Genomic DNA, 20,224 nt, shown 5'->3' with positions numbered 1-20,224 from the left:
TTGGTAGCACAGTAGTAAAGCAAAGGTATAAATATATAAACATATATACATATTTTTTAAAATTCTCTGCTCTTGAATAATGTGAACTAATTTAACTAGTCCTTCAACAATTTAACTCATATTTAAAAAAAAATACAATTCTAGGAGTAATGTCGGCAAGATGGCAAAGTAGGAAACCCCAGGGCTTCCTTCCCCCTTGGAGACACCAACTTAACACCAATACAGACAAACTCCCCCATAGGAAATTTAGAAACCATTTAAAAGGTTCCTGAACCCTGGAGAATCACAAAGCAAACTGCATTGAAGCTGGTGGAAAAGCTCATGGCCAGAGACTCTCTCCATGACACAGTGGGCACTACTGGAAGGAAAGTCCCAACTTCCGAGGTCTCCTTGTGGATGGAAAGATGACAGTGGAACATATACCCAGTGTTCTGACTTTTTAGAGAGCTGCCTGAGGGACTGGTGTCTCTCTTCCTTGAATCGAAGGGTTGATAGGAACAAATACGAAGTCAGTACCTCATAACAAAGGCAATAATGTGGACTGGTTCACACCAGAATTTGTAGTACCATAGCCAGGAGGAAGGGGCGGCGGGGTTGGGGTTGGGGGCTCAAGTTGCAAGCAGCCATGGTAAGAGACACATCTAGGGGAAGCTCCAGATTAGCAGCCAGCAAAGGTCTCCTGTCAGGAGATTACATGCGCAAGACCCAAGAGCACACATCCTAAGAAGAGGCTGGAGCACTCAGAATCTCTAGTTGGGCCAACAGGCGAAAGTCCACCCTCTACAAAACTAAATTGCAGAGACAGAGAAATGTGGCTGAACAGAAGGTAAAACAAAATTGCAACAGAAGATGAAACAACATATGAAGAAATAAGAAAATGGTCAAATTAAAGGGTCAAATGAAATCTCTAGAAACCCACCATACAGAAATGGAGACGTGAATTACCAGGCAAAGAATTCAAAATAATGGTCATTAGACTGCTCAACAAATTACAAGAGAACACAGATAAACTACTCAACTCAATCAAGAAAGGGATATATGAACAAAATAAAAATATCAACAACAACAACAACAACAAAAACATGAAGAAAGACCAAACAGAAATTGTGAGCTAAAGAATACAAGAACTGAATTGACAAATCCATTAGAGAGGATCAACATTAGACTTATTCAAGCACAAGAAAGAAACAGCAACCTTGAAGAAGACAGGTCATTTGAAATTGTCAAGTCAGAGGAGAATAAAAGGCAGAAAAATGAATACAGTTTAATGGAATTATAGAAAACCATCAAACAGAACTCTATGTGTATTATGGGAATCCCAGAAGGAAGAAAACAAGAGAAAAGTAGGCAGAAAGTCTATTTGAAGACATAATGGCTGAAAACTGTCCAAATCTGAGGAAAGAAACGGGCATACCAATCAAATAAGTTTAAGGAACTCTAACCAGGTTAAATCTAAAGAAACCTACATTGAGACATACTGTAATCAAATTATCACAACAAGAAGACAATGAGAAAACATTTTCTTTTCTCTTATAAAGAGCAAGAGAAAAGAAAACTGTAAGGTTCAAGGAAGTTTCTATCAGACTTCCAGTGGATTTTATTCATCAGAAACCTTGCAGGTTAAATGGATTCAGATGGCATATTTAAAATGCTGAAAGACAAAACACAAACAAACAAACAAAAAAACCCCAAAACTGATAACCAAGAATACTATATCCAGCAAAACTGCCCTTCAGAGATGAAGAAGAAATTAGGACATTTCCAGATAAAAACTGAGGGAGTTCATCACCACTAGATCTGCCCCCAAAGAAATGCAAATTTATGTTAATGGATATGCAATATAAAAGGGTAATTTGTGTCATCAATAAAGAGGAGATATAAAGTAGAACAGATAAAAAGTAGAATTTTATATGTGATAAAAATTATCATAAAATATATTATTGCAATTTTAAGAAGCCTCATGTAATTGCAATGGTATCATTAAAGAAAATAACTACATTATACACACAAAGTGAAATGAGAAATAAATTATAGCATATCACTACAAAAGTACAACAGAACACAAAAATCAGCAATAGAGGAAAAGAAGGGCAAAAAAACTGTAAGACATACAGAAAATAGATGAATAAAATGGCAATAGCAAGTCCTTCCTCATCAGTGATTACTTTAAATGTAAATGAATTAAATACACCAAGTAAAAGACGCAGATTGGCAAAATGGATAAAAAATAAATAAGATCCAATCATATGCTGCCTACAAGACACTCACTTTAGATCTAAGGATACACATAGACTTAAAATGAAATGATGTAAAAGATATTTCATAAAAGTAAGAAACTAACAAGATCAGGAGTGGCCACACTTACAGAGATAAAACAGCCTTTAAGGTGAAACTGCCACCAGAGACAAAGATGGACATTGTGTGATGAGAAAAGGATCAACTGACCAGGAAGGTACAATTATTAACACAGATGTGACCAAAATTAGGATTCCCAAATATATGAAGCAAACATTGACAGAAGTGGAGAGAGAAATAGCCACAGCACAAAAATACTGAGAACCTTCAATACCCCATTTTAAGTTATGGACAGAAGCACCAGGCAGACGTTCAATAAGGAAGGACTCAAACAACACTAAACACCAACTGGGCCTAACAGATATTTACATAATACTCTACCCAAAAAAGCAGAATGCACATCCTTCTCAAGCACATATGAAACATTCTCCAAGACAGACCATGTGTTAGGTCACAAAACAAACCTTTTTTTTTTTTTTAATGTTTATTCTTTTTTTTTTTTTTTTTTTTTTTGAGAGAGAGACAGAGAGAGAGAGAGCAAGCAAGGGGGGGGAGGGGCGGGCAGAGACAGAAAGAGACACAGAATCTGAAGCAGGCTCCAGGCTCTGAGCTGTTAGCACAGAGCCTGATGCGTGGCTCAAACTCACAAACTGTGAGATCATGACCTAAGCCAAAGTCAGACATTCAATCAACTGAGCCACCCAGGTGCCCCAGGTCACAAAACAAACCTAAACTGATTTAAGAAGATTGAAATCATACAAAGTATCTTCTCTAACCTTAATAGAATGAAACTAGAAATCAACAGCAAAGAGAAAACAGAAAAAAAAACATTTTGTGGAAATTAAACAATGCATCTTAAACTCAACCAATAGGTCAAAGACCAAATAACAAGAGAATTCAGAACATATCTGGATAAATGAAAACAAAAACTGATCTATGATCCAACAATCCCACTTTTGGGTATATATCCAAAAGAATTCAAAGCAAAAACTCAAAGAAATATTTGCACACTCAGAGCATTATTCACAACATCCAAAAGGTGGAAGTAATCCAAATGTCCACTGAAAGAAGAAAGTGTGGTATATATACACAATGGAGTATCATTTAACCTTAAAAAAGGGAAATCCTGTCACAGACTAAAATATGGATGAACCTTGAGAACATTATGCCAAGTGAAATAAGCTGATCACAAAAGGACAGTTTATGATTCCACGATCTCTAAAATAGTCAAAATCAGAGAAACAGAAGGGAGAAAATGGGTTTCCGTGGGCTGGAGGGAGGGGAGAAGGAGCGATATTGTTCAATGGCATACAGATCTGCAAGATGAAACAGTTCTAGAGATCCGTTGCACAACAACGTGAATATATTTAACGCTTCTGGACCACACGCTCATAAATGGTTAGGACTGTTCAGTTTAACGTTAACGTGTTTTTTTACCACAATAAAAAATCAGCAGAGGTGGGATAAGAATGTCAGGTCTAGAGTCAGACACATGAGACAGCATGAACACGGCCCCCTAGGTTGTACCTAACCCTACCACAACACGGAACCACAACACAGACCACAGCACGGATCATAGGGCATTTCAATCTCCTTGTTTACATCCCTCTCACTGCTTAGAACGAGCTCCTTACAATGGGTGACCATACATCTCCAAGAACTAGCAGAGTCTTAGTATAATTTTGTAAACAAATCTATGCATCACATGCATCTGTAGAAAATACAAAACGCTTCATAAATACGTAAAGATAAAAAAAGTTCACGTACAATAGGGAATTATACAATTTATATTTAAAAAAATGGACAATCAAAAACAAGATCACAGACCTACCCCTTGTCTCTTTGAAATTTCTCCCCCCTAACTGGACATTATCACCTAATAATTAAATCACGTGAAAACAAGTGCATCAACACAATTTACTAAGTTCTGTACAGAGATTAAAGAAAGGAGGTGTGGAAGAAGGGCCATATTTCCCAGAATCCCATAAACTAGCAGTTTAATTGGGCTTAGAGGCCATAGAAAACAGTACTAAGGGGAAAAATGTGTTGTAATTGAAGCGTGTGGATAATCAATGCTAATACAAACAGAGGTCAAAGCAGTGACCATGGGTTGACATAGTACAGGCAGGCTTCATGGCTGGGGCAGGCTGAGTGGTTCTAGAAGCACAGGTGGGACTCTGAAAGGCAGAGACACGTGGGGGAGGGGTCGTTGGTGAGGAGGACACAGGAGCACTCGTGTGAAAATGGAAACGTACACAGTGTGGTGGACAGTGTCTGACCAAATTAAATGGCTTGAGGGGAAACTGAGTGATAAAACCCATTGAGACGTTGGACAGAGATGCCATAAGAAGCAAGTACACACTGTTGAGCCCCTGAAGGATTTCTGGCAGGTGACGAAAGTTAGGATCAAGGAGGCATGGAGGGATAAATCCCAGTGTGGCACTGGGTTGGAAAGGGGCCGAAACAGGACCAGTGGAACACTGTGGCCGTAGTCCAGTGTTAAGAATCAGGGGAATGTCAAGATTTAGGGGAACCATTGTTTTTAAATGAAAAAAACCCACCAGGGACCTAAGGAGAACATGCCCTGAAAGGCTTTCTTGCCGATCACATATCTGGTACGGAGCAGTAGATCTGATGAGAGCCCGCTAGGAAAGGGCGTTTGCACTTCAGTTTTACTTATGAAATGGGACACAGAACATAGACAACTCTGATGAACAGGAGGAGGGAGCCTCATAGTTTGGGGAGTGGGAAACAGCCATGTGTCATCCTCCCTTCTAAAACTGCTTCCCCTTCTGACACTCAGAACTTTTCTTCGATCACCTACGTGACTGAACTCCGCTCCCCTGCGTCTAGAGCCTTGATTTAGACCATCTGATAGGACTGAGCATCTCATAAAAGATTAGCCGGTGGTTGGCTAAGTCACCGAGTCACCCGTAATTACTTGTTCAAATTATGGCATCTTTATTCCCTAGCTAATTACCGTGGAAGATCTGTAAGACCGGCAGTAGAATATTCTTTCAACTTGTAACACCCAAGGGATGAATTTGATAAAATAATATCACGAGTTTTAAGCTAGTAAGAAGATCCTGAAGCCAATGGGATGATTAAAAACACAGAATAATAATTTTTGAGTGACCACAACTTGTCAATAAAGCGGTATACTTTTGCCTGTGGGACTCTCTTGAAGTGTCTGTTCTAGAAGGACAAAATCTCTAGATTTACCCATTACACGGGCATAGAGGATCTGTATGTGTATAGATAATGACAGCTTGACATCTAATAAATATTTCCCACATTATTTTTCTAGAGTTGGACTCAGAAACGCAGTGGCTCAACAATTCTGCTTTTCCAGAGTACTCGCGGGCTCAAACAGGCTAGGATGCAATGAAAGTGAGCTCACTGCAAAGCAAACCGAGCTACAAGATCACAAGGAGGGTGGCAGTGAAAAGAAAACCCAGTTCCCTGCCATTCTCAGAAATGTGTAGATTCTCATGGCAGTCTAGAACCAGCAGATATTCCAATCGTGTTTGTCCGCCATTAATGTGCAAGCCCACAATATAATACTTAGCGATAAAGAGAAAACCATCACCATAAAATACGTGGTGCAGCATTTACAACAGGCATTCAGACAAAAGAATCAATAGCACCAGCGACTAACCCACGACGGAACAAAGACAAAAGAAGAGTTGAAGGACCGCGTGGCTTTCGTTAGCAAACTTCCTCACGCCACAACTTTTTAAGTATTTTAATCATAAGATTAGTAGAAACCAACAAAATACTTTGGGTAGTTGTGAAAATTAAATTTAAATAAAAATCCCTTCTGTTTCTCTATTACTTAATCACACGAAAACAACCGGATATAATTTCGGAACTCTGAGTATGCGCGGCATGCTGTGACTGACTCTGGAGAAGTCAGGATTTTACGTCACGCCATCCTGGCAAACAGTGCTCAATTCAGATACATCCTTCAAAACAAACTCTAGGGCCTTCTGACTCCCGCTTTATCCTCACTCTCTATGTCCGTCCGGGATACCATCGGGTCTACCGGCCATCTGCGTGTCAAATCCTTGTCTCTCCACATATCCCCTCCTCCTCGGAGCCACATCACCCCTCCTGGTGACTGTAAAGGGCCTACCCAATACAGATGACCCTCTGTTATTGCCACGGCCCCACACCGCCTGTCTCTACTCAGTAGCTTAATCTGTGTGAAGGACACACCAGATGATACCACTTGCCCGATGGAACCCTTTCAACGACTTCCGATCGCCCTTACGACGAAGCCCGCGCTACAAGGCACTGTGGTTCTCCCCCTTGCTCACCCTTGGGCCTTATTTCTACCTCTCTTCTTACTGTTCACACTGCTCCCTCTACTCTAGACTCTTGTTCTCTTCACTTTCATGTGTGTGCTAGACACGCTTCCACCTGGGCTCGCTGTGACCATAGTTTCTTTGGACTCTAATGCTTTCCCCTAAGTGTTTTTGTGACTGACTACTGTTCTCCCACCCTTCCTTCAAAACGTATTTTCTAGCTAAAACAGAGCACAGCAGTCATCCTGCATGTCAGAGCTCTGTCTACTTTCTCCAAGGCACTCTGCACAATCTGTAACCATCACGGACACGCTAGGTTTTCTCGTTTGTTATGCCCCCCGCTAGAATTTAGATTCTATGTGAGCAGAGACCACGTCCGCTTGTCTTGTCATGACTCTGTCCACAGAGCCCAGAGCATGCCGTATATGAGAGATGTTCGGATAATTCATGATGAATGCAGGGATGCCCACACATTACTTGAGCTGGAGCACGAATGAGCGAGGAGGGAGGAACGACTATCACTCAGGGGTGGAATGAAGGCAAAACGTGCACGTTCTGTGAAAGCCACTCCACGTAGAGGACAACCAAACACAAAAGTAGCCTCAAATGACTCACAGGGGCAGATGCATCAAACGACAACAGTTCATTTGAAACCAGACTCGTTTTCAATTCTGAGTCACGAGCGGCCTGAGTAGCAGCATGATTGATTTAATGCTTGACGATTCCCCCGAGCAGCATCCAGAAGGCCAGCTGACAAATACACGTTAGGCCAGGACCCACCTCTTAAATAAGTGTGGGAGCAGGACTCCACAGGTGCAATTTTAAGATAAGTCCTCAGTTCTATACATCGCACTCTTGCCCATTCACAAACTTAATGCCTAAAATTCCAAAGACTATAGAGAAACTTTCGTTCAGTGCTATATTTGCCTCTAGGTGAGTTTTTAAATAATGTTTTCTGTTGCCTAGCTTACTTTATTGTAACAGGATGGTATATAAGACATATAACATGCAAACCATGAGTTAACTGACTTGTTTACGTCATCGGTAAGGCTTCTGGTCAACAGCAGGCTATTAGTCGTTCAGTTTTGGTGGGTCACAAGTTACATGCAGAGTTTCGATGACTGGGGGTTTGGCACCCCTTAACCCTCACACTGTTCAAGGATCAACTTTAAAAACTTCTGTGGTCCTCGGTAGAGTTAGAACTTGATAGAAAAGTAGGAAGACATGAATAATTATCAGTTGATGTGACTTGAACCGATTTTTAAAGGATTAAGGGAGACATTCTTTGTTTGCCAAACTGGAAGTTAATAGAGGCAATTCTTGGAAAGAACATTTAGAAAAAAATCTTATGGATTTTTAGTATATAAATAAACACAAAAAGGGGCTTACCATGAAGTGATTAAGAAGATAACTTCACTATACCTTTGAATGAGTACTGGTTTACGAGATGTTCACTAGGTGGGAAGCAGTGAGCTTTAATCTCTGAGTACACAGAGTGAAATCTCTGTAAACACAGTGACAGTTAGATTGAAGCTCATTCTTGTTTAATTTCTCATCCCCTGTGATTTTATTCATGCCCAGCATTCAAGCTGAGAAACCTTATTAGTATTAATGTAATACTAAAGTGCCATTGAAACATTCATTAATAATTTGCAGGTATTTATAAAGATCATTGTAATCATTGTAACCGAATCAAAGTTGTCAATATTCGATTGTGATAACATCCTACTAAAAAGATTTAGTACTTTTGATTTCAAAAAGCTCAGTGCATTTTCCAGAATTCAATCTTTATCTAGATAGTTCGTTCTGAATTCCTGTTTTGAAATGAGTACACAAAGGAAATAAAATATGGTACCTACTGAATCAGTGAACACAAGCAGGAAGGAAATTAATGCGGCTAACTGTATTATATTCTCCACATTATGTAAAAAAATTGATACACGACCGTCATGCAAAGTTCATTTCTGCGTTTTGAAGACAACTTCCTTTGCAAATTGTAAGTACCTTTTAGAATACAGAACAAAGGAAATCATCTCTTTTAATTAACTACTACATTTTCCTTTTTGAAAAGAAAATGATGTAAATAACATCTATTTCCTTTTTGCTTGTATTCCCACAAATTCAAAGCTACATTTAATGCTGAATGATGTCATTTCTTTTATTCTATGTGTCCAGTACATTTATACCTTCCTCCTTTGTTTCGCTGAATCAAATATTTGGAAAACAGGTCATTTTAAAAGGAAATTAGACAATCTTATCTTTTGGACTACATACCTTTTGATGAGGTCTTATACATTGATGATCTGTAATCTTGTTTTCACTATATGCTTAACTACCGATTATATAAATACATGTGAGAAGGACTTAGTGAGCTATCGGTTCTGAACTGGTTGCACTCGAAATAACAACACTGTATCACAGAGCGCTCTAGACAAATGAATGTTTAAAAAACACTGATGTCAAAATCAAATCAATAGTAAGATATGTTACAAATATTTTATAACGGTAGATAATCACTTCAACTAATGACAATAAACACACTGCTAAAATGTGACAAATAACAAACCTCCAGCTAACCCTCCCTTGTAAAGGAGTAACATGCAATTCAAACAGTGAGACTCACTGTATTTTCTTCTCTACCAATTTTCCTTTTCTTCCTCATGATAACTACACACCACTGATTCAAACTCCAACCGGTTTCAGAATAAATACATTCTAAATGTACTAATTACTGCAATATTTTTGTCTTATTCTCCCCTATCCTTTCATGTGATGCTGTCATTGTCATAGCTTGTATGTTCCTGGTTCTGATCCACCAGTATAGTCTTCTCTGTGGCCAGATCCCTAGACATGGGACAATGGCCTTCACATCGGGCCGTGTTCATAGCTGGGCTACTATTTCAAGAACGGGGGCACCGCAGGGCGCCTGGGTGGATCAGCCGGTTAAGCGTCCCACTCTTGATTTCAGCTCGCTCATGATTTCACTGTTCGTGAATTCCAGGCCCATGTTGGGCTCTTTGTTGAGCCTGGGAATCTCTCTCTTTTCTCTCTCTCTCTGCCCCTTCTTTGCTTGTTGGCCCTCTCTGTCTGTCTCTCTCAAAATAAATAAATAAATGTTTAAAAAAAAAAAAAAAGAAAGAAAAAACTAAAGAATGGCTCCCGTGATGTATTATAAGATGTGTGAAGTCTATAGTGCACCATGGCTTCTCTGTCTTACTCGCGTTCCAGGGGCCAAATGTTGTATCTTAGAGACTCCAGAAATATTATACTAGCTCCACTGGGTTTTCCAGTAGTGAACGTTGACAAGAAACAAAACAAAACAAACAATCAAACAAAAACTCATGATACAAATGCTGAAATAAAAAAGTTCCTGCGTACGCAATGATTTTGGTGCTGTTTTCACCAAGTGCCATGCATCAGCACCAAAGGGGCTTGCATAATTGCAGCAGCCTTGTGCTGGAGGTAAAATTCACTCATGGCCTCGTCACGCTAACTCAGGACAGATGTATTCAATGGGGTGTTGTAAGGTTTGCTGCAGAATTGAGGTTAAATATCTTCCAACTTAGCGAGGCAGAACTATGTATCAGGTACACCCGGATAATGGTGTAATTTAAAAGAGAAGGTTTTAATCGTGGAAAGTATGGTTATTAAATAAGCATGGGTATATGTAAAAATCAGAATAGTTTCTATTCAAAAATTTCTAAATGGGGAATAGGTCTAGATTAGATGGACTTATTCTGCTAATGATGTATCTGTAATATAAACATATTATCAAATTTAATTCTATAACTTATCTGTAAGTATTTGTAAAATTTTCACAGTTATGATGAAAATCCTATATTACTGTGTTACAATTATGTACATGTTACATGGATGATAGACATAGATAGACCATTTTTTTTCCAAAATGAGCATTTCAAGGGGTGCCTGGCTGGCTCAGCCAGTACAGCATGGAATTCTTGATCTCAGGGTCGTGAGTTCAAGCACCATGTTGGGTGTGGAGCCCACTTTAAAAAAAAATTGTAAAAAAGAGCATTCAAGAAAAGCTTGTCCCTGGTTAACCTAAAAGAATAACTTTGGTATTTATATATTTATCTTTGGACAAGGGGAAACCCACAAAAGGATTTCCACTCCCACACAGGATATAGAAATCTGAAAAATAAGACACTATTTTCACTTTAACAACGAGAAAAATCTAAACTGCGAGGTCCTAACTTTTCTTGAACTCGTCCAAGGGACGAGGTAGCAGGTACCCAGGTGACAGCAAGTCCAAAGAACAGCCTGTTCCAGGAGATCCAGGACACGAAGCTGCCTCTGTGACAAATACAGGACAAACACGCATGGGAAAGAATGAAACACTCAGGCCATCCTCTTGGCAAACTGCCAAAGGTCCGGAAGGGGCTCAAATAGCTCAGGGACCCAGACACAGGGGGGTGTGCCCTTCCTTATTTCAAATAAGACAAAGACAAACACTCCGGCAGGGTGCATGGCTTCAACCTTATTAGCTCTCCTCCCACCAATTCCAGTGAAGTCAACCAACCCTGGTCTATTGCTGTATATGGCACATATCATGTATGTCAATAGACACGCTTATGTTCATATATATCCAACCTTCTCTGCTCTTTCCTGCCGAATTCTAGAATGGCTACCACCAGACTGTTCCCCAGCGGCAGGTTCATGCTACGCACCCTAGGCTCAGATTTCGTAATTTCCAGGGTAACCCAGCATCATCATTGACTACATACATCTTTAAGGTTCCATGGTATTTGCTTATTTGTTTTGTTCTGTTCTGGTAGTTTTTCTGAAGAAAAGACACCAGAGCAAGGGTGACAACCGTGTCCCTCTGTGTAGCCATGTCAAACTTCCTACCCAGATAGATAAAATAAAAGAAGGACGGGGGCGCCTGGGTGGCTCAGTCAGTTGAGTGTCTGACTCTTGATTTCAGTTCAGGTCCTGACCTCACGGTTCATGGTTCAAGCCCTGCATCAGGCTCTGTGGGGACAGTGTGGAACCTGCCTGGGGTAGGCTGTCCTTCTCTCTCTCCCCCTCCCCCATTCACGCCATCTCTGCCTCTGTCAAAATAAATAAATAATTGCTGAAAAAATTAAAAGAAGGACGTCTGGCTTCCAGAACGTGGCGCGCTCAATTGTGCCGATCTTTTGAGCTTCCGCTCGGACCCCACAAGAGAACCCAGATCACCCGTATCTGATCAGACCTTCCTGGAATTGCTTTCTCAGTCATTAAAATTTTATGCTTCATCCCCTCAGATAAAAATGTTTGTTTTCTGTTGGGGAAATTCCTATCAGTGCTCATCCGGAAAGATGGCCCATTATCACTACCGGGGCCAGGCGCTCACTTCTGGATGAGAAACTGAAAGTCTTCACGGAGAAGCAGGTGCGGATCAGCGATCACAGCTCTGGTTTCAGTGCCAGACAAGCCGCATCTCCAACACCGACCTGCAGGCTTCCTTCTCTTCTGCATGTCCCCCAACTACTAGTGACCCTCGGTGTCACTGTTCGTCAAACGCAACAGTGCAGGCGCTGCTCCTGCCTTTGGTAAAGCGCCTTCGTGACGAAGGGTCTCTGGGCATTCCGTGGGTCACAAGCAGGGTGACTAGAGCCTGTGTGGGCTGAAGACACTGTCTTGTGTCCTTTCTCCTGTAAAAACCGGGCGTACCTCAAAAAGAGGGCTTTCTGAGGACAAAGCAGGAAGGAGCTGCGACATGTTTAGACCTGGCATAGGGAGGGGGCTTTTGTTGTTTTTACTATGATCTCACGGATATCAATTTTAGGAACAAATCTGGATTTAGAGGCTTGTGGACAGGCGGTACCTATTTTCAGGTAGATGCAAAAATAAGTCAAGAGATTAAAAGTATCAGACAATCTCCGGGCAGTTTATTTCCACGGTCCCTATACTGTTTGCTGTTGGCCTTCTTAAGGTTAATTCTATGAACACGTTACATAACCCACATTTTAAACTCTGCACGTAGGATGAGAACAGAGAAACGAGCGCCTGTAGATACACAGAGGGTAAGGGAACACATGAACGACACAGGTGGTATCAGAATGGTGCTGGCATCGAAAAACAGCCACTCCGAGCGAATCTTAACCAACAGGACTGCAGCATTATGTTTGGCCAACTAAAATATAAGCACATTAAGTAATTACGCAAGGCTGTGGATTTGCAAATAAGATGCATTTCGGTGAGAAAGATCTTGGTGTTCCTCTTCTAACGAAGTGCATGGGCGGGAAATAGAGTGAAAGGCAGACAATTATATCGTTGAAGCTGTAATCGTACGTACTCGTAACTGCAGACGAATCATTTTACTAGCATCTCTCTTTATGAGAAGTAAGTGAAAAGCCCGAAGCCACAAGATAAGTTTGGAAGAAAGAGATAAGAACATTCATCAGTTCTAACACTGCTGAAAGTATTAGCGAATTTATTAGCGCTATCATAAATGAGGTTGAGAGTTTCCTATCTACAGATGTTCACGAAATGCATCAGAGTGGCAGATTTTTTCCAGACATTTCCTACGTAAATAACACCCACAGCATCCTTTTACACTGTCACCAAAGTAGTCCTATTCAAATAAATTGGAATAAACTTGCATACAAATGCCCGTAATAAGTAGGGAAATTTAACCGAAACGGGAAACAGCCCTGTGGTTTGTGTCTGGTCCGGAATATTTATCATCAGCTGGAAATCTGGCCTTTCAAAAACACGCATGCATTTTCGTCTCGGCAAACTGTTTATCTCCATTCAAAAGATCACTTATTAAAGCCATCCGTGTATTTGCTTATTTGCAACCACTTATTAAAGGAGATGGATATCGACATCAAGCATTTTTAGCGCTTGAAAACACGTCCTAAAATAAACCTGACTCTCATTGGAAACTCTTACTTCGTTTTTACAAGGTTTACCTGCGTCATCAAACGCCAAAGAAGATTTGTGAATCTGACCTTTGTCAACCCATTTATCAGACTATTAACTCACTTTTCACATTCATTTTTAAAAGGTTAGCGTCTCCTTTGCGACACCTTCTTCCAATTAAAATGAGTAATACACGAAGCGGGCAGCGTGCAGCGAGGCTCTGTGATAGCCCTGCGCCACCCACCTTGGAGGCCTTGTGACCATAATCGGCTTGCAAATGATGACTCTCTGGGTTTCTGGACGCTAATATAAACACCACTCACAAGAAAACCAGGAATAGCACACACGGTTACTTTTTGTGCTTCTGAACAATTTTTCCAGACACGAACTTCATTTATCCAACGATTCCAGATACTAACTGACATTTCCTCATTAGTTTGCTCTTTATACTATGTATTTCATGGGGACAGATTTTGTATGACCCAATTTCATGCAACTTGGAGAGTCGTTTTGGGACGAGGATATTTTACTATGTAATGAGGGCACGGATTTGTTTTTCCTTTCAGAACATGACTCGATATAACAGCGGAAGCCGGATGCAGAAAGAGGGGACCTTACTTTTGTACTCCAGGTGAAAGCCCGCGGCTGCCACGCTAATGTCAGACTGGAAGTGGAGACAGAGCTGATTGGACGTGCTGTTCAGAAGAGCTGGGACCGTGGTTCCTGAAAGAAACAGGTGGGGGACTTTAACATCACAAATGCATTCACTTTCCTCTAGAGAAAATATACGGGTTTATCTGTTCAGGTTTACAAAGCCCTGCGGTCTGTCTGAGCGCAACCTACCGAATCTGAGTACGGGCTTTGATGCTTCTGTCCTTTGGCGCCTTTCTCTTGTGCGAGTACAGCAAAAAGTTGCACATCTCTCTGCCCCCCTCAAGCTGATGTGACGTCTCTCTAACGTATCAGGGTATGAACACACAAATTCTTACGTTCTACCAGGCACTGGTGCACTGGCTTTTCAAGTGCCATTCTTTTAACAACACAATCATTTTGTTTGTCTGTTTGTTTTGTTTTGACTTGAACAAAGAGGGAAAAACTCAAATGAGGGGCATCTGGGTGGCTCAGTCGGTTAAGCGTCTGACTCTTGGTTTCTGCTCAGGTCATGAGCTCATGGTTTGTGAGTTCGAGCCCCGCATCGGGCTCTGTGCTGAGAGTGCAGAACCTGCTTGGGATTCTCTCTCTCTCCCTCTCTCTCTGTCCCTCCCCACTTCTTTCTTTCTCTGTCTTTCTCTCTCTCTCTCTCAAAATAAATAAATAAACTTAAGAAAAATTTTAAAAACCTCAAAAGAGCAAGTCTTATGGAGGTTGGGGGAGCAGTTAGCCTGGGTGGACCGATCTGAAATACTGATAAAATGCTCCTTTTGACTACACATTCTCTTTTCCATCCATAGGGGATCCAAACTGAAGAATGTTCCCACTGAGATCTGCAAACAATTCCAACTGAGCATGAGTGAAGAGGAAAATACAGGTGTAGGACATGATGCTTGCTTTCCTTAAAATGTATTGACTTGTGTTGTGACAAACAAAAAGTCAGCAGGAGAGGTATCGATGGCAGGGACAAGGGTGATAGAGGAGCGGACACTGGAGGGGGCTGAGGACAAGGAAAATGCTCCTCAATCAGAAGTGTAAAGTATTCTGGGAGGATGTACTAAATATGGGAAATGATAAGCGAGTTTAAATCCCCTTGTCTTGACATGCACGTGCTTCAAGATGAGGGTGAACCTCATCACGGCACAAGAAAATTACTACAACCAGCTGCACTGGACAGAACCCTGCTGTGGAAAGAAGGAAACGCTGTTTTAAATAACGGAATAAGGAAATGAGTCCATAATTATCCAAGACAGATGAACGTTACTGCAGAGGTAAGATTCTCCAGCATCCTTCTCTCTGTTTCCATGATCCCGTTTCCTCCACCAGCTTTCTGTCCACAAGCCAGGTACAGACTCCCGCTGCCCTCACCTCTCCAGGTATCCAAAGGCCCTTTGCGGGTGGAGTGTGCAAACCTAACCCATAATCTATGCCTGTAAAACCTGCCAACCTCCTGTGTCCCCATGTCAGTCAACAAGCAGTTAGCATCCACTCATGGCCCGTCACAGGCTTCCTTCTCTCTGCAACCCCGCCCTGCCATCTGCCAACAGGCCCCCTCTGGCCAGCCTCCTCAGACCCTCCCCCTTCACCGCCATCACCCCAGGGCCAGCCACCAGTACTAGTGAATAAGATGAATGCAACGCTCTCCCGACCTGTTTTCTGAATCTCCTGTTGCCCTCAACCAATTCATTCTCCACCCAGGAGTCGGAAAGCTTTCTTTTTTTAATGGACATATGATTATTTCATACGGAAATTCTCATGGATTTTTGATGATCTTAGGATGGAATTTCAGCCTCCTTGATTTGACCTAAGACCCTGCATGATCTAACCAATGTCTATGTTTCTAGCTTCTTCTCTTTCACAACTCATGTTTTCTGTTGGAGGTGTTCCCGTAATTGTAGGCCTATGATGCTCTTTCTCTTTTCTTTTGACCCATTTTACCCTCTTTAAAAAAATCAGCTGTAACTAACATACATTTTCATATTAGCTTCAAGTGTACAATGTAGGGGTTCAACAATTCTATACATCACTCAGTGCTCGAGATAAGTGGACTCTTGATCCCCGTCATCTATGTCACCTGTCTCCATATCCTCCTCCCCTCTGGTGACCATCACCCTGCATCTAAAAGTGGTTTTTGTTTGTTTCTTTTTTTATTTGTTCATCTCTTTTGTTTCTTAAATTTCACATGTGAGTGGAATCATTTGGTATTTGTATTTCTCTGACTGACTTATTTCACTTAGCATCATACCCTCTAGATCCAACCATGTTACTGCAAATGATAAGATTCCTCTCCTTTTTATGGCTGAGTAGTATTCCAGTGTGTGTGTGTGTGTGTGTGTGTGTGTGTGTGTGTGTGTACATCTATGTTATCCATTCATCTATGGGTGGACACTCGGGCTGCTTCCATATCTTGGTTATTGTAGATAATGCTGACTTGGGTCAGAGAGAAGAGGCCTCAGAGAGAAACTTAGGAGGAAGAGGGAGGAAGGCGTCCACAGCACCCACTTGTTGGCCTGACTCAAGACCTGTCCACATCGAGACAAGAAAGAGACCTCCACCAAAAACACCGATTTTTACCCATTTGTGTTCATTGTGTATGATGTTTGCTGTCTTCTCTCTCTGGTATTATTTTTGTGTTCTCATGTACTTTTTCTAGTGGTTTCCCAACTTTAAAATATTTTAGGTCCAGGAGAGTCAACATACAGTGTTATCTGTATAGGTACAGTATAGTGATTCAACACTTCCCACACCAGCCGGTGTCCTTCACGACAAGCATTTTAGTAAGTGTGCTGCCCTAACAAGTACCAGTTTTGTATTTTTAGATAATCTTTGCAGAAAGAATGACATGTTACCATTGATCTAACTAGTCTAACCAAATCAGGTGCCATGACAGGATCTGCATTACTGTCTGCCTGGTTTTACCTGCAATTTGGGGTAACCGATGACTTTTTCTGCTGCATTTTTAATTTTTATTTACATTTATTTATTTTAGAGAGAGAGAAAGCATGAGTGGGGAGAATGGCAGAAGGACAGACAGAGAGAATCCCAGGCAGGCTCCATGCTCGGTGCAGAACCCAACAAGGTGCTGAATCCCACGACCCTGGGATCACGACCTGAGCCGAGATCAAGAGCTGGACGCTCAACTGACTGAGCCACCAGACGCCCCGACTCAAACTCCTTTAAACAGTGCTGCCCTTCCTTGCTTCCCACCCATGCATCTTCTACCAAAGACCAGACAACGACCCAGTTACCCTCTCCTCTAGATACCACCCAGGCCGCCCTCGTCTGTAGCAACACAGCTTTTCTCTGCCTTCACGTGTAGGACAACACTCCTCTGCAGGGCTTCCTGCTTGGTTCAGTTCTTTCAAATTTGCTGTCTTCGGGAGACGAGACCCTAACTTCTACTTTCCAAAATTTACTTCACAGCCTTCATGGCCCAGTAGAGGAATCTATACATACAGGTATTTACTGCACATTGTTCAACTTTTTGGTTTGCTTGTCTTTGGTTGACTGAGTTACGGTGTGGTCAGAAAACCTGCTTCCATGCCTGAGTCCTGACACAAATTAGCTCATCACTGCAAACATCTTAATATGTTCCAGTTCCGTAAAATGAAGATGATATATGTATTTTTAAGTTTATTTGTTTAGTTTTTGAGAGAGAGAACACAAGTGGGGAGGGGCAGAGAGAAGAAGAGAGTAAGAATCCCAAGCAGGCTCCCTGCTGTCAGCACAGAGCCTAACGTGGGGCTCGAGCTCACGAACCACGGGATCATGACCTGAGCCGAAGTTGGATGCTTAATGGACTAAGCCACTTGGGTGCCCCGAAAATGAACACGATATTAAGTCCCTTACATGTGAGTAATAAATTGCCACGTATGTGACAATGCTGTGTGAGTGAGGTTCCCTCTACGTGTTATTACTGATGGTAGCAAGGCCTGAATGACTTTGTTTGCAGCTCTAGGATGAAATATAACCACTCGCTCCTCTACAAAAGATGCCGGATCTTGACGCCTTGGGGGGCACACCAGACACACGGGTACCAATTAGCGAGGGAGGCCTGGGAGGGTGCCGTGCAGGGAGAACCTGGCCCCAGCTGGAGGGAGGGCAAGCCACACCTGCCATGAAGGGGCGCCCACGGGGGCCTCTCTAGACTGCCCTAACAGGAAGTTATTCCCAGCACACAAAACCCAGCTGGGAGATGTTTTTAAAAGTGTTGCCACAGGCAGTATATTTTTGATCATATTGTTTTACTGTGACCTAGATAGAGCAACACCTAACACAGAAAACTGAGAAATGGTATTAGAGCCCTACAGATTCTACTCTCAGAACAGACAAATTGGTATGAACTTTGATCTATTCTATTCATTTATAATTTATAGCCTGCCTGCTTCCAAAAATGATTGTAGATGGCTTAGAACACAAGCCATATATATACATATGTATACATATACATATGTATATATATGGCTATTCAAACAAATTTTTTTAAAAAGTTCAATTCATTCAAGAAGTCAATTGTTTTTCCCAAAATGTGTACCTTTAACAACTACTTGTTCTTGTTTGTTTTTACTCAATAACAAACTTTTAAAATGGGTTCAATATTCTCTTATAGATATTTTTTAAAGTACCATAGAAATAAAGAGTTTAAATATTGATTATGCTTTTAAAAGTATTGAAATGTTAAGACTGATTTATAATCCTTTTTCCATATAAAATTTTTTAAAAGCTCCTGTTAAAAAATTTCAAATCATTAAAAAAAAATCAAATTATTTGTACCTCAAAAAAGATTCAGGATGCCTGGCTCAGTTGGTCAAGGGTCCAACTCTTGATTTCAGCTCAGGTCATGATCTGATGGTTCATGGGATCGAGCCCCATGTCGAGCTCTGTGCTGACAATGTGGAGACTGCCTGGGATTGTCTCTCTCTCTCTTTCTCTCTCTCTTCTGCCCCTCACCCACTCACTCTCTGTTTCCCTGTTTCTCTCTCTCTTTCAAAATAAATAAACATTAAAAAGGTGCAAATATAGCACGAACACACCACATATCCACTGTATCTTTCTATACTACATAATAATTATATTTATCTCTATTACTAATTTATATATGTGTGTATATACATTATTTTATTCTAAACAATTTGTAAGTTACAAATGTGATGGCCCATTTCTTGTAAAACTTCAGTGTGTGTTCCTTACAACAGAACATCTCAAATCAAGGAAAAACTAACACAGACACGGTAGTTCCAAACATGCAATCCACAGATCTCATTTGATTTCCCCCAATACTGGCTTTCGTAGCAGAAAGATTCTGTCCGTGATCATGCGGCGCATTCAATCTTTGGCTCCCTTCGTTTTCTTCCATCCAGAAGAGTTTCTTCGACTTTTCACGCCTTTAACAACTCGATACTTTCCAAAAACACAAGCACGTTTTTTGAGTGGAATGTTTTTCAACTTGAGTCTGTCTGATGGTCTTTGCTATTCGACTCGGCCTATGCATTTTTGGCAAGAATGTTAAAAGCCGACACTGTATTCCTGCCTGGTTGTCTCATCCGCTCCACACTCGGTCTTGGGGGTGCGAGGGGGCTGGTGTGCTCGGGCTGCACAGGCTCCTTCGGGGCAGTTCCTCCAAACCCTGCTCTCGGCGCATCATGTTGGTGTTAGATGGGCCGGGACGGGGGTGCTTTCCAGCAGCGCAGGTGCAGCCCCACGAGGAATCAAGCTCTCGGATGTCTGCTTGCTTTGACAGCGGGTCCATCAGTACACCCGTTCACACCATGTCCGTTACCGGAGGCCCCACCACTGACGCTGGGCCAAAGTGGAATCTGCCGGGCTTCTCCCCTCCGGAGTTCCTACTCTCCTGCTCTCAGTGAGTACCAATTAGGCGGGGAGATGCAACGAGACCGTGAATGCACCGTTTCTCATCAGAATTCGGCCCAGCAGTCCTGGCATCCATGGATGTTCCAGTTTGAATTGCTCATCTTTGGAACAGTTGCCAAGTGATCATCCTCTCATTCCACCTTCCAGCCAGATGTATTAGTTTGCGTGCTGTGAGGGAAATTGTTCTTCTTCGTTCATTTCGTTTGTGCATGTAGCTACTTACATTGGGA

General features: G+C 41.7%; 1 protein-coding gene across 3 annotated transcripts in view; it reads right to left on the bottom strand.

Moving 5' to 3' along the window:
* The window catches only part of CSMD1 (CUB and Sushi multiple domains 1), a 2,002,273-nt gene that overhangs the window by 203,395 nt on the left and 1,778,654 nt on the right, over positions 1-20,224 (bottom strand). For all 3 annotated transcript variants that reach the window (XM_078445226.2, XM_078445227.2, XM_078445228.2), the window contains one exon: positions 14,091-14,195. In XM_078445226.2, the coding sequence (XP_078301352.2) occupies positions 14,091-14,195 (105 nt within the window). The remainder of the gene's footprint in view (positions 1-14,090; positions 14,196-20,224) is intronic.

The sequence above is a fragment of the Panthera onca genome, chromosome B1 (assembly GCF_046562875.1).
Source record: "Panthera onca isolate mPanOnc1 chromosome B1, mPanOnc1 haplotype 2, whole genome shotgun sequence".
NCBI lineage: Eukaryota > Metazoa > Chordata > Mammalia > Carnivora > Felidae > Panthera > Panthera onca.
The sequence above is the reverse complement of the archived record's forward strand: the minus strand, read 5'-3'. Positions and strand labels throughout refer to the sequence as shown.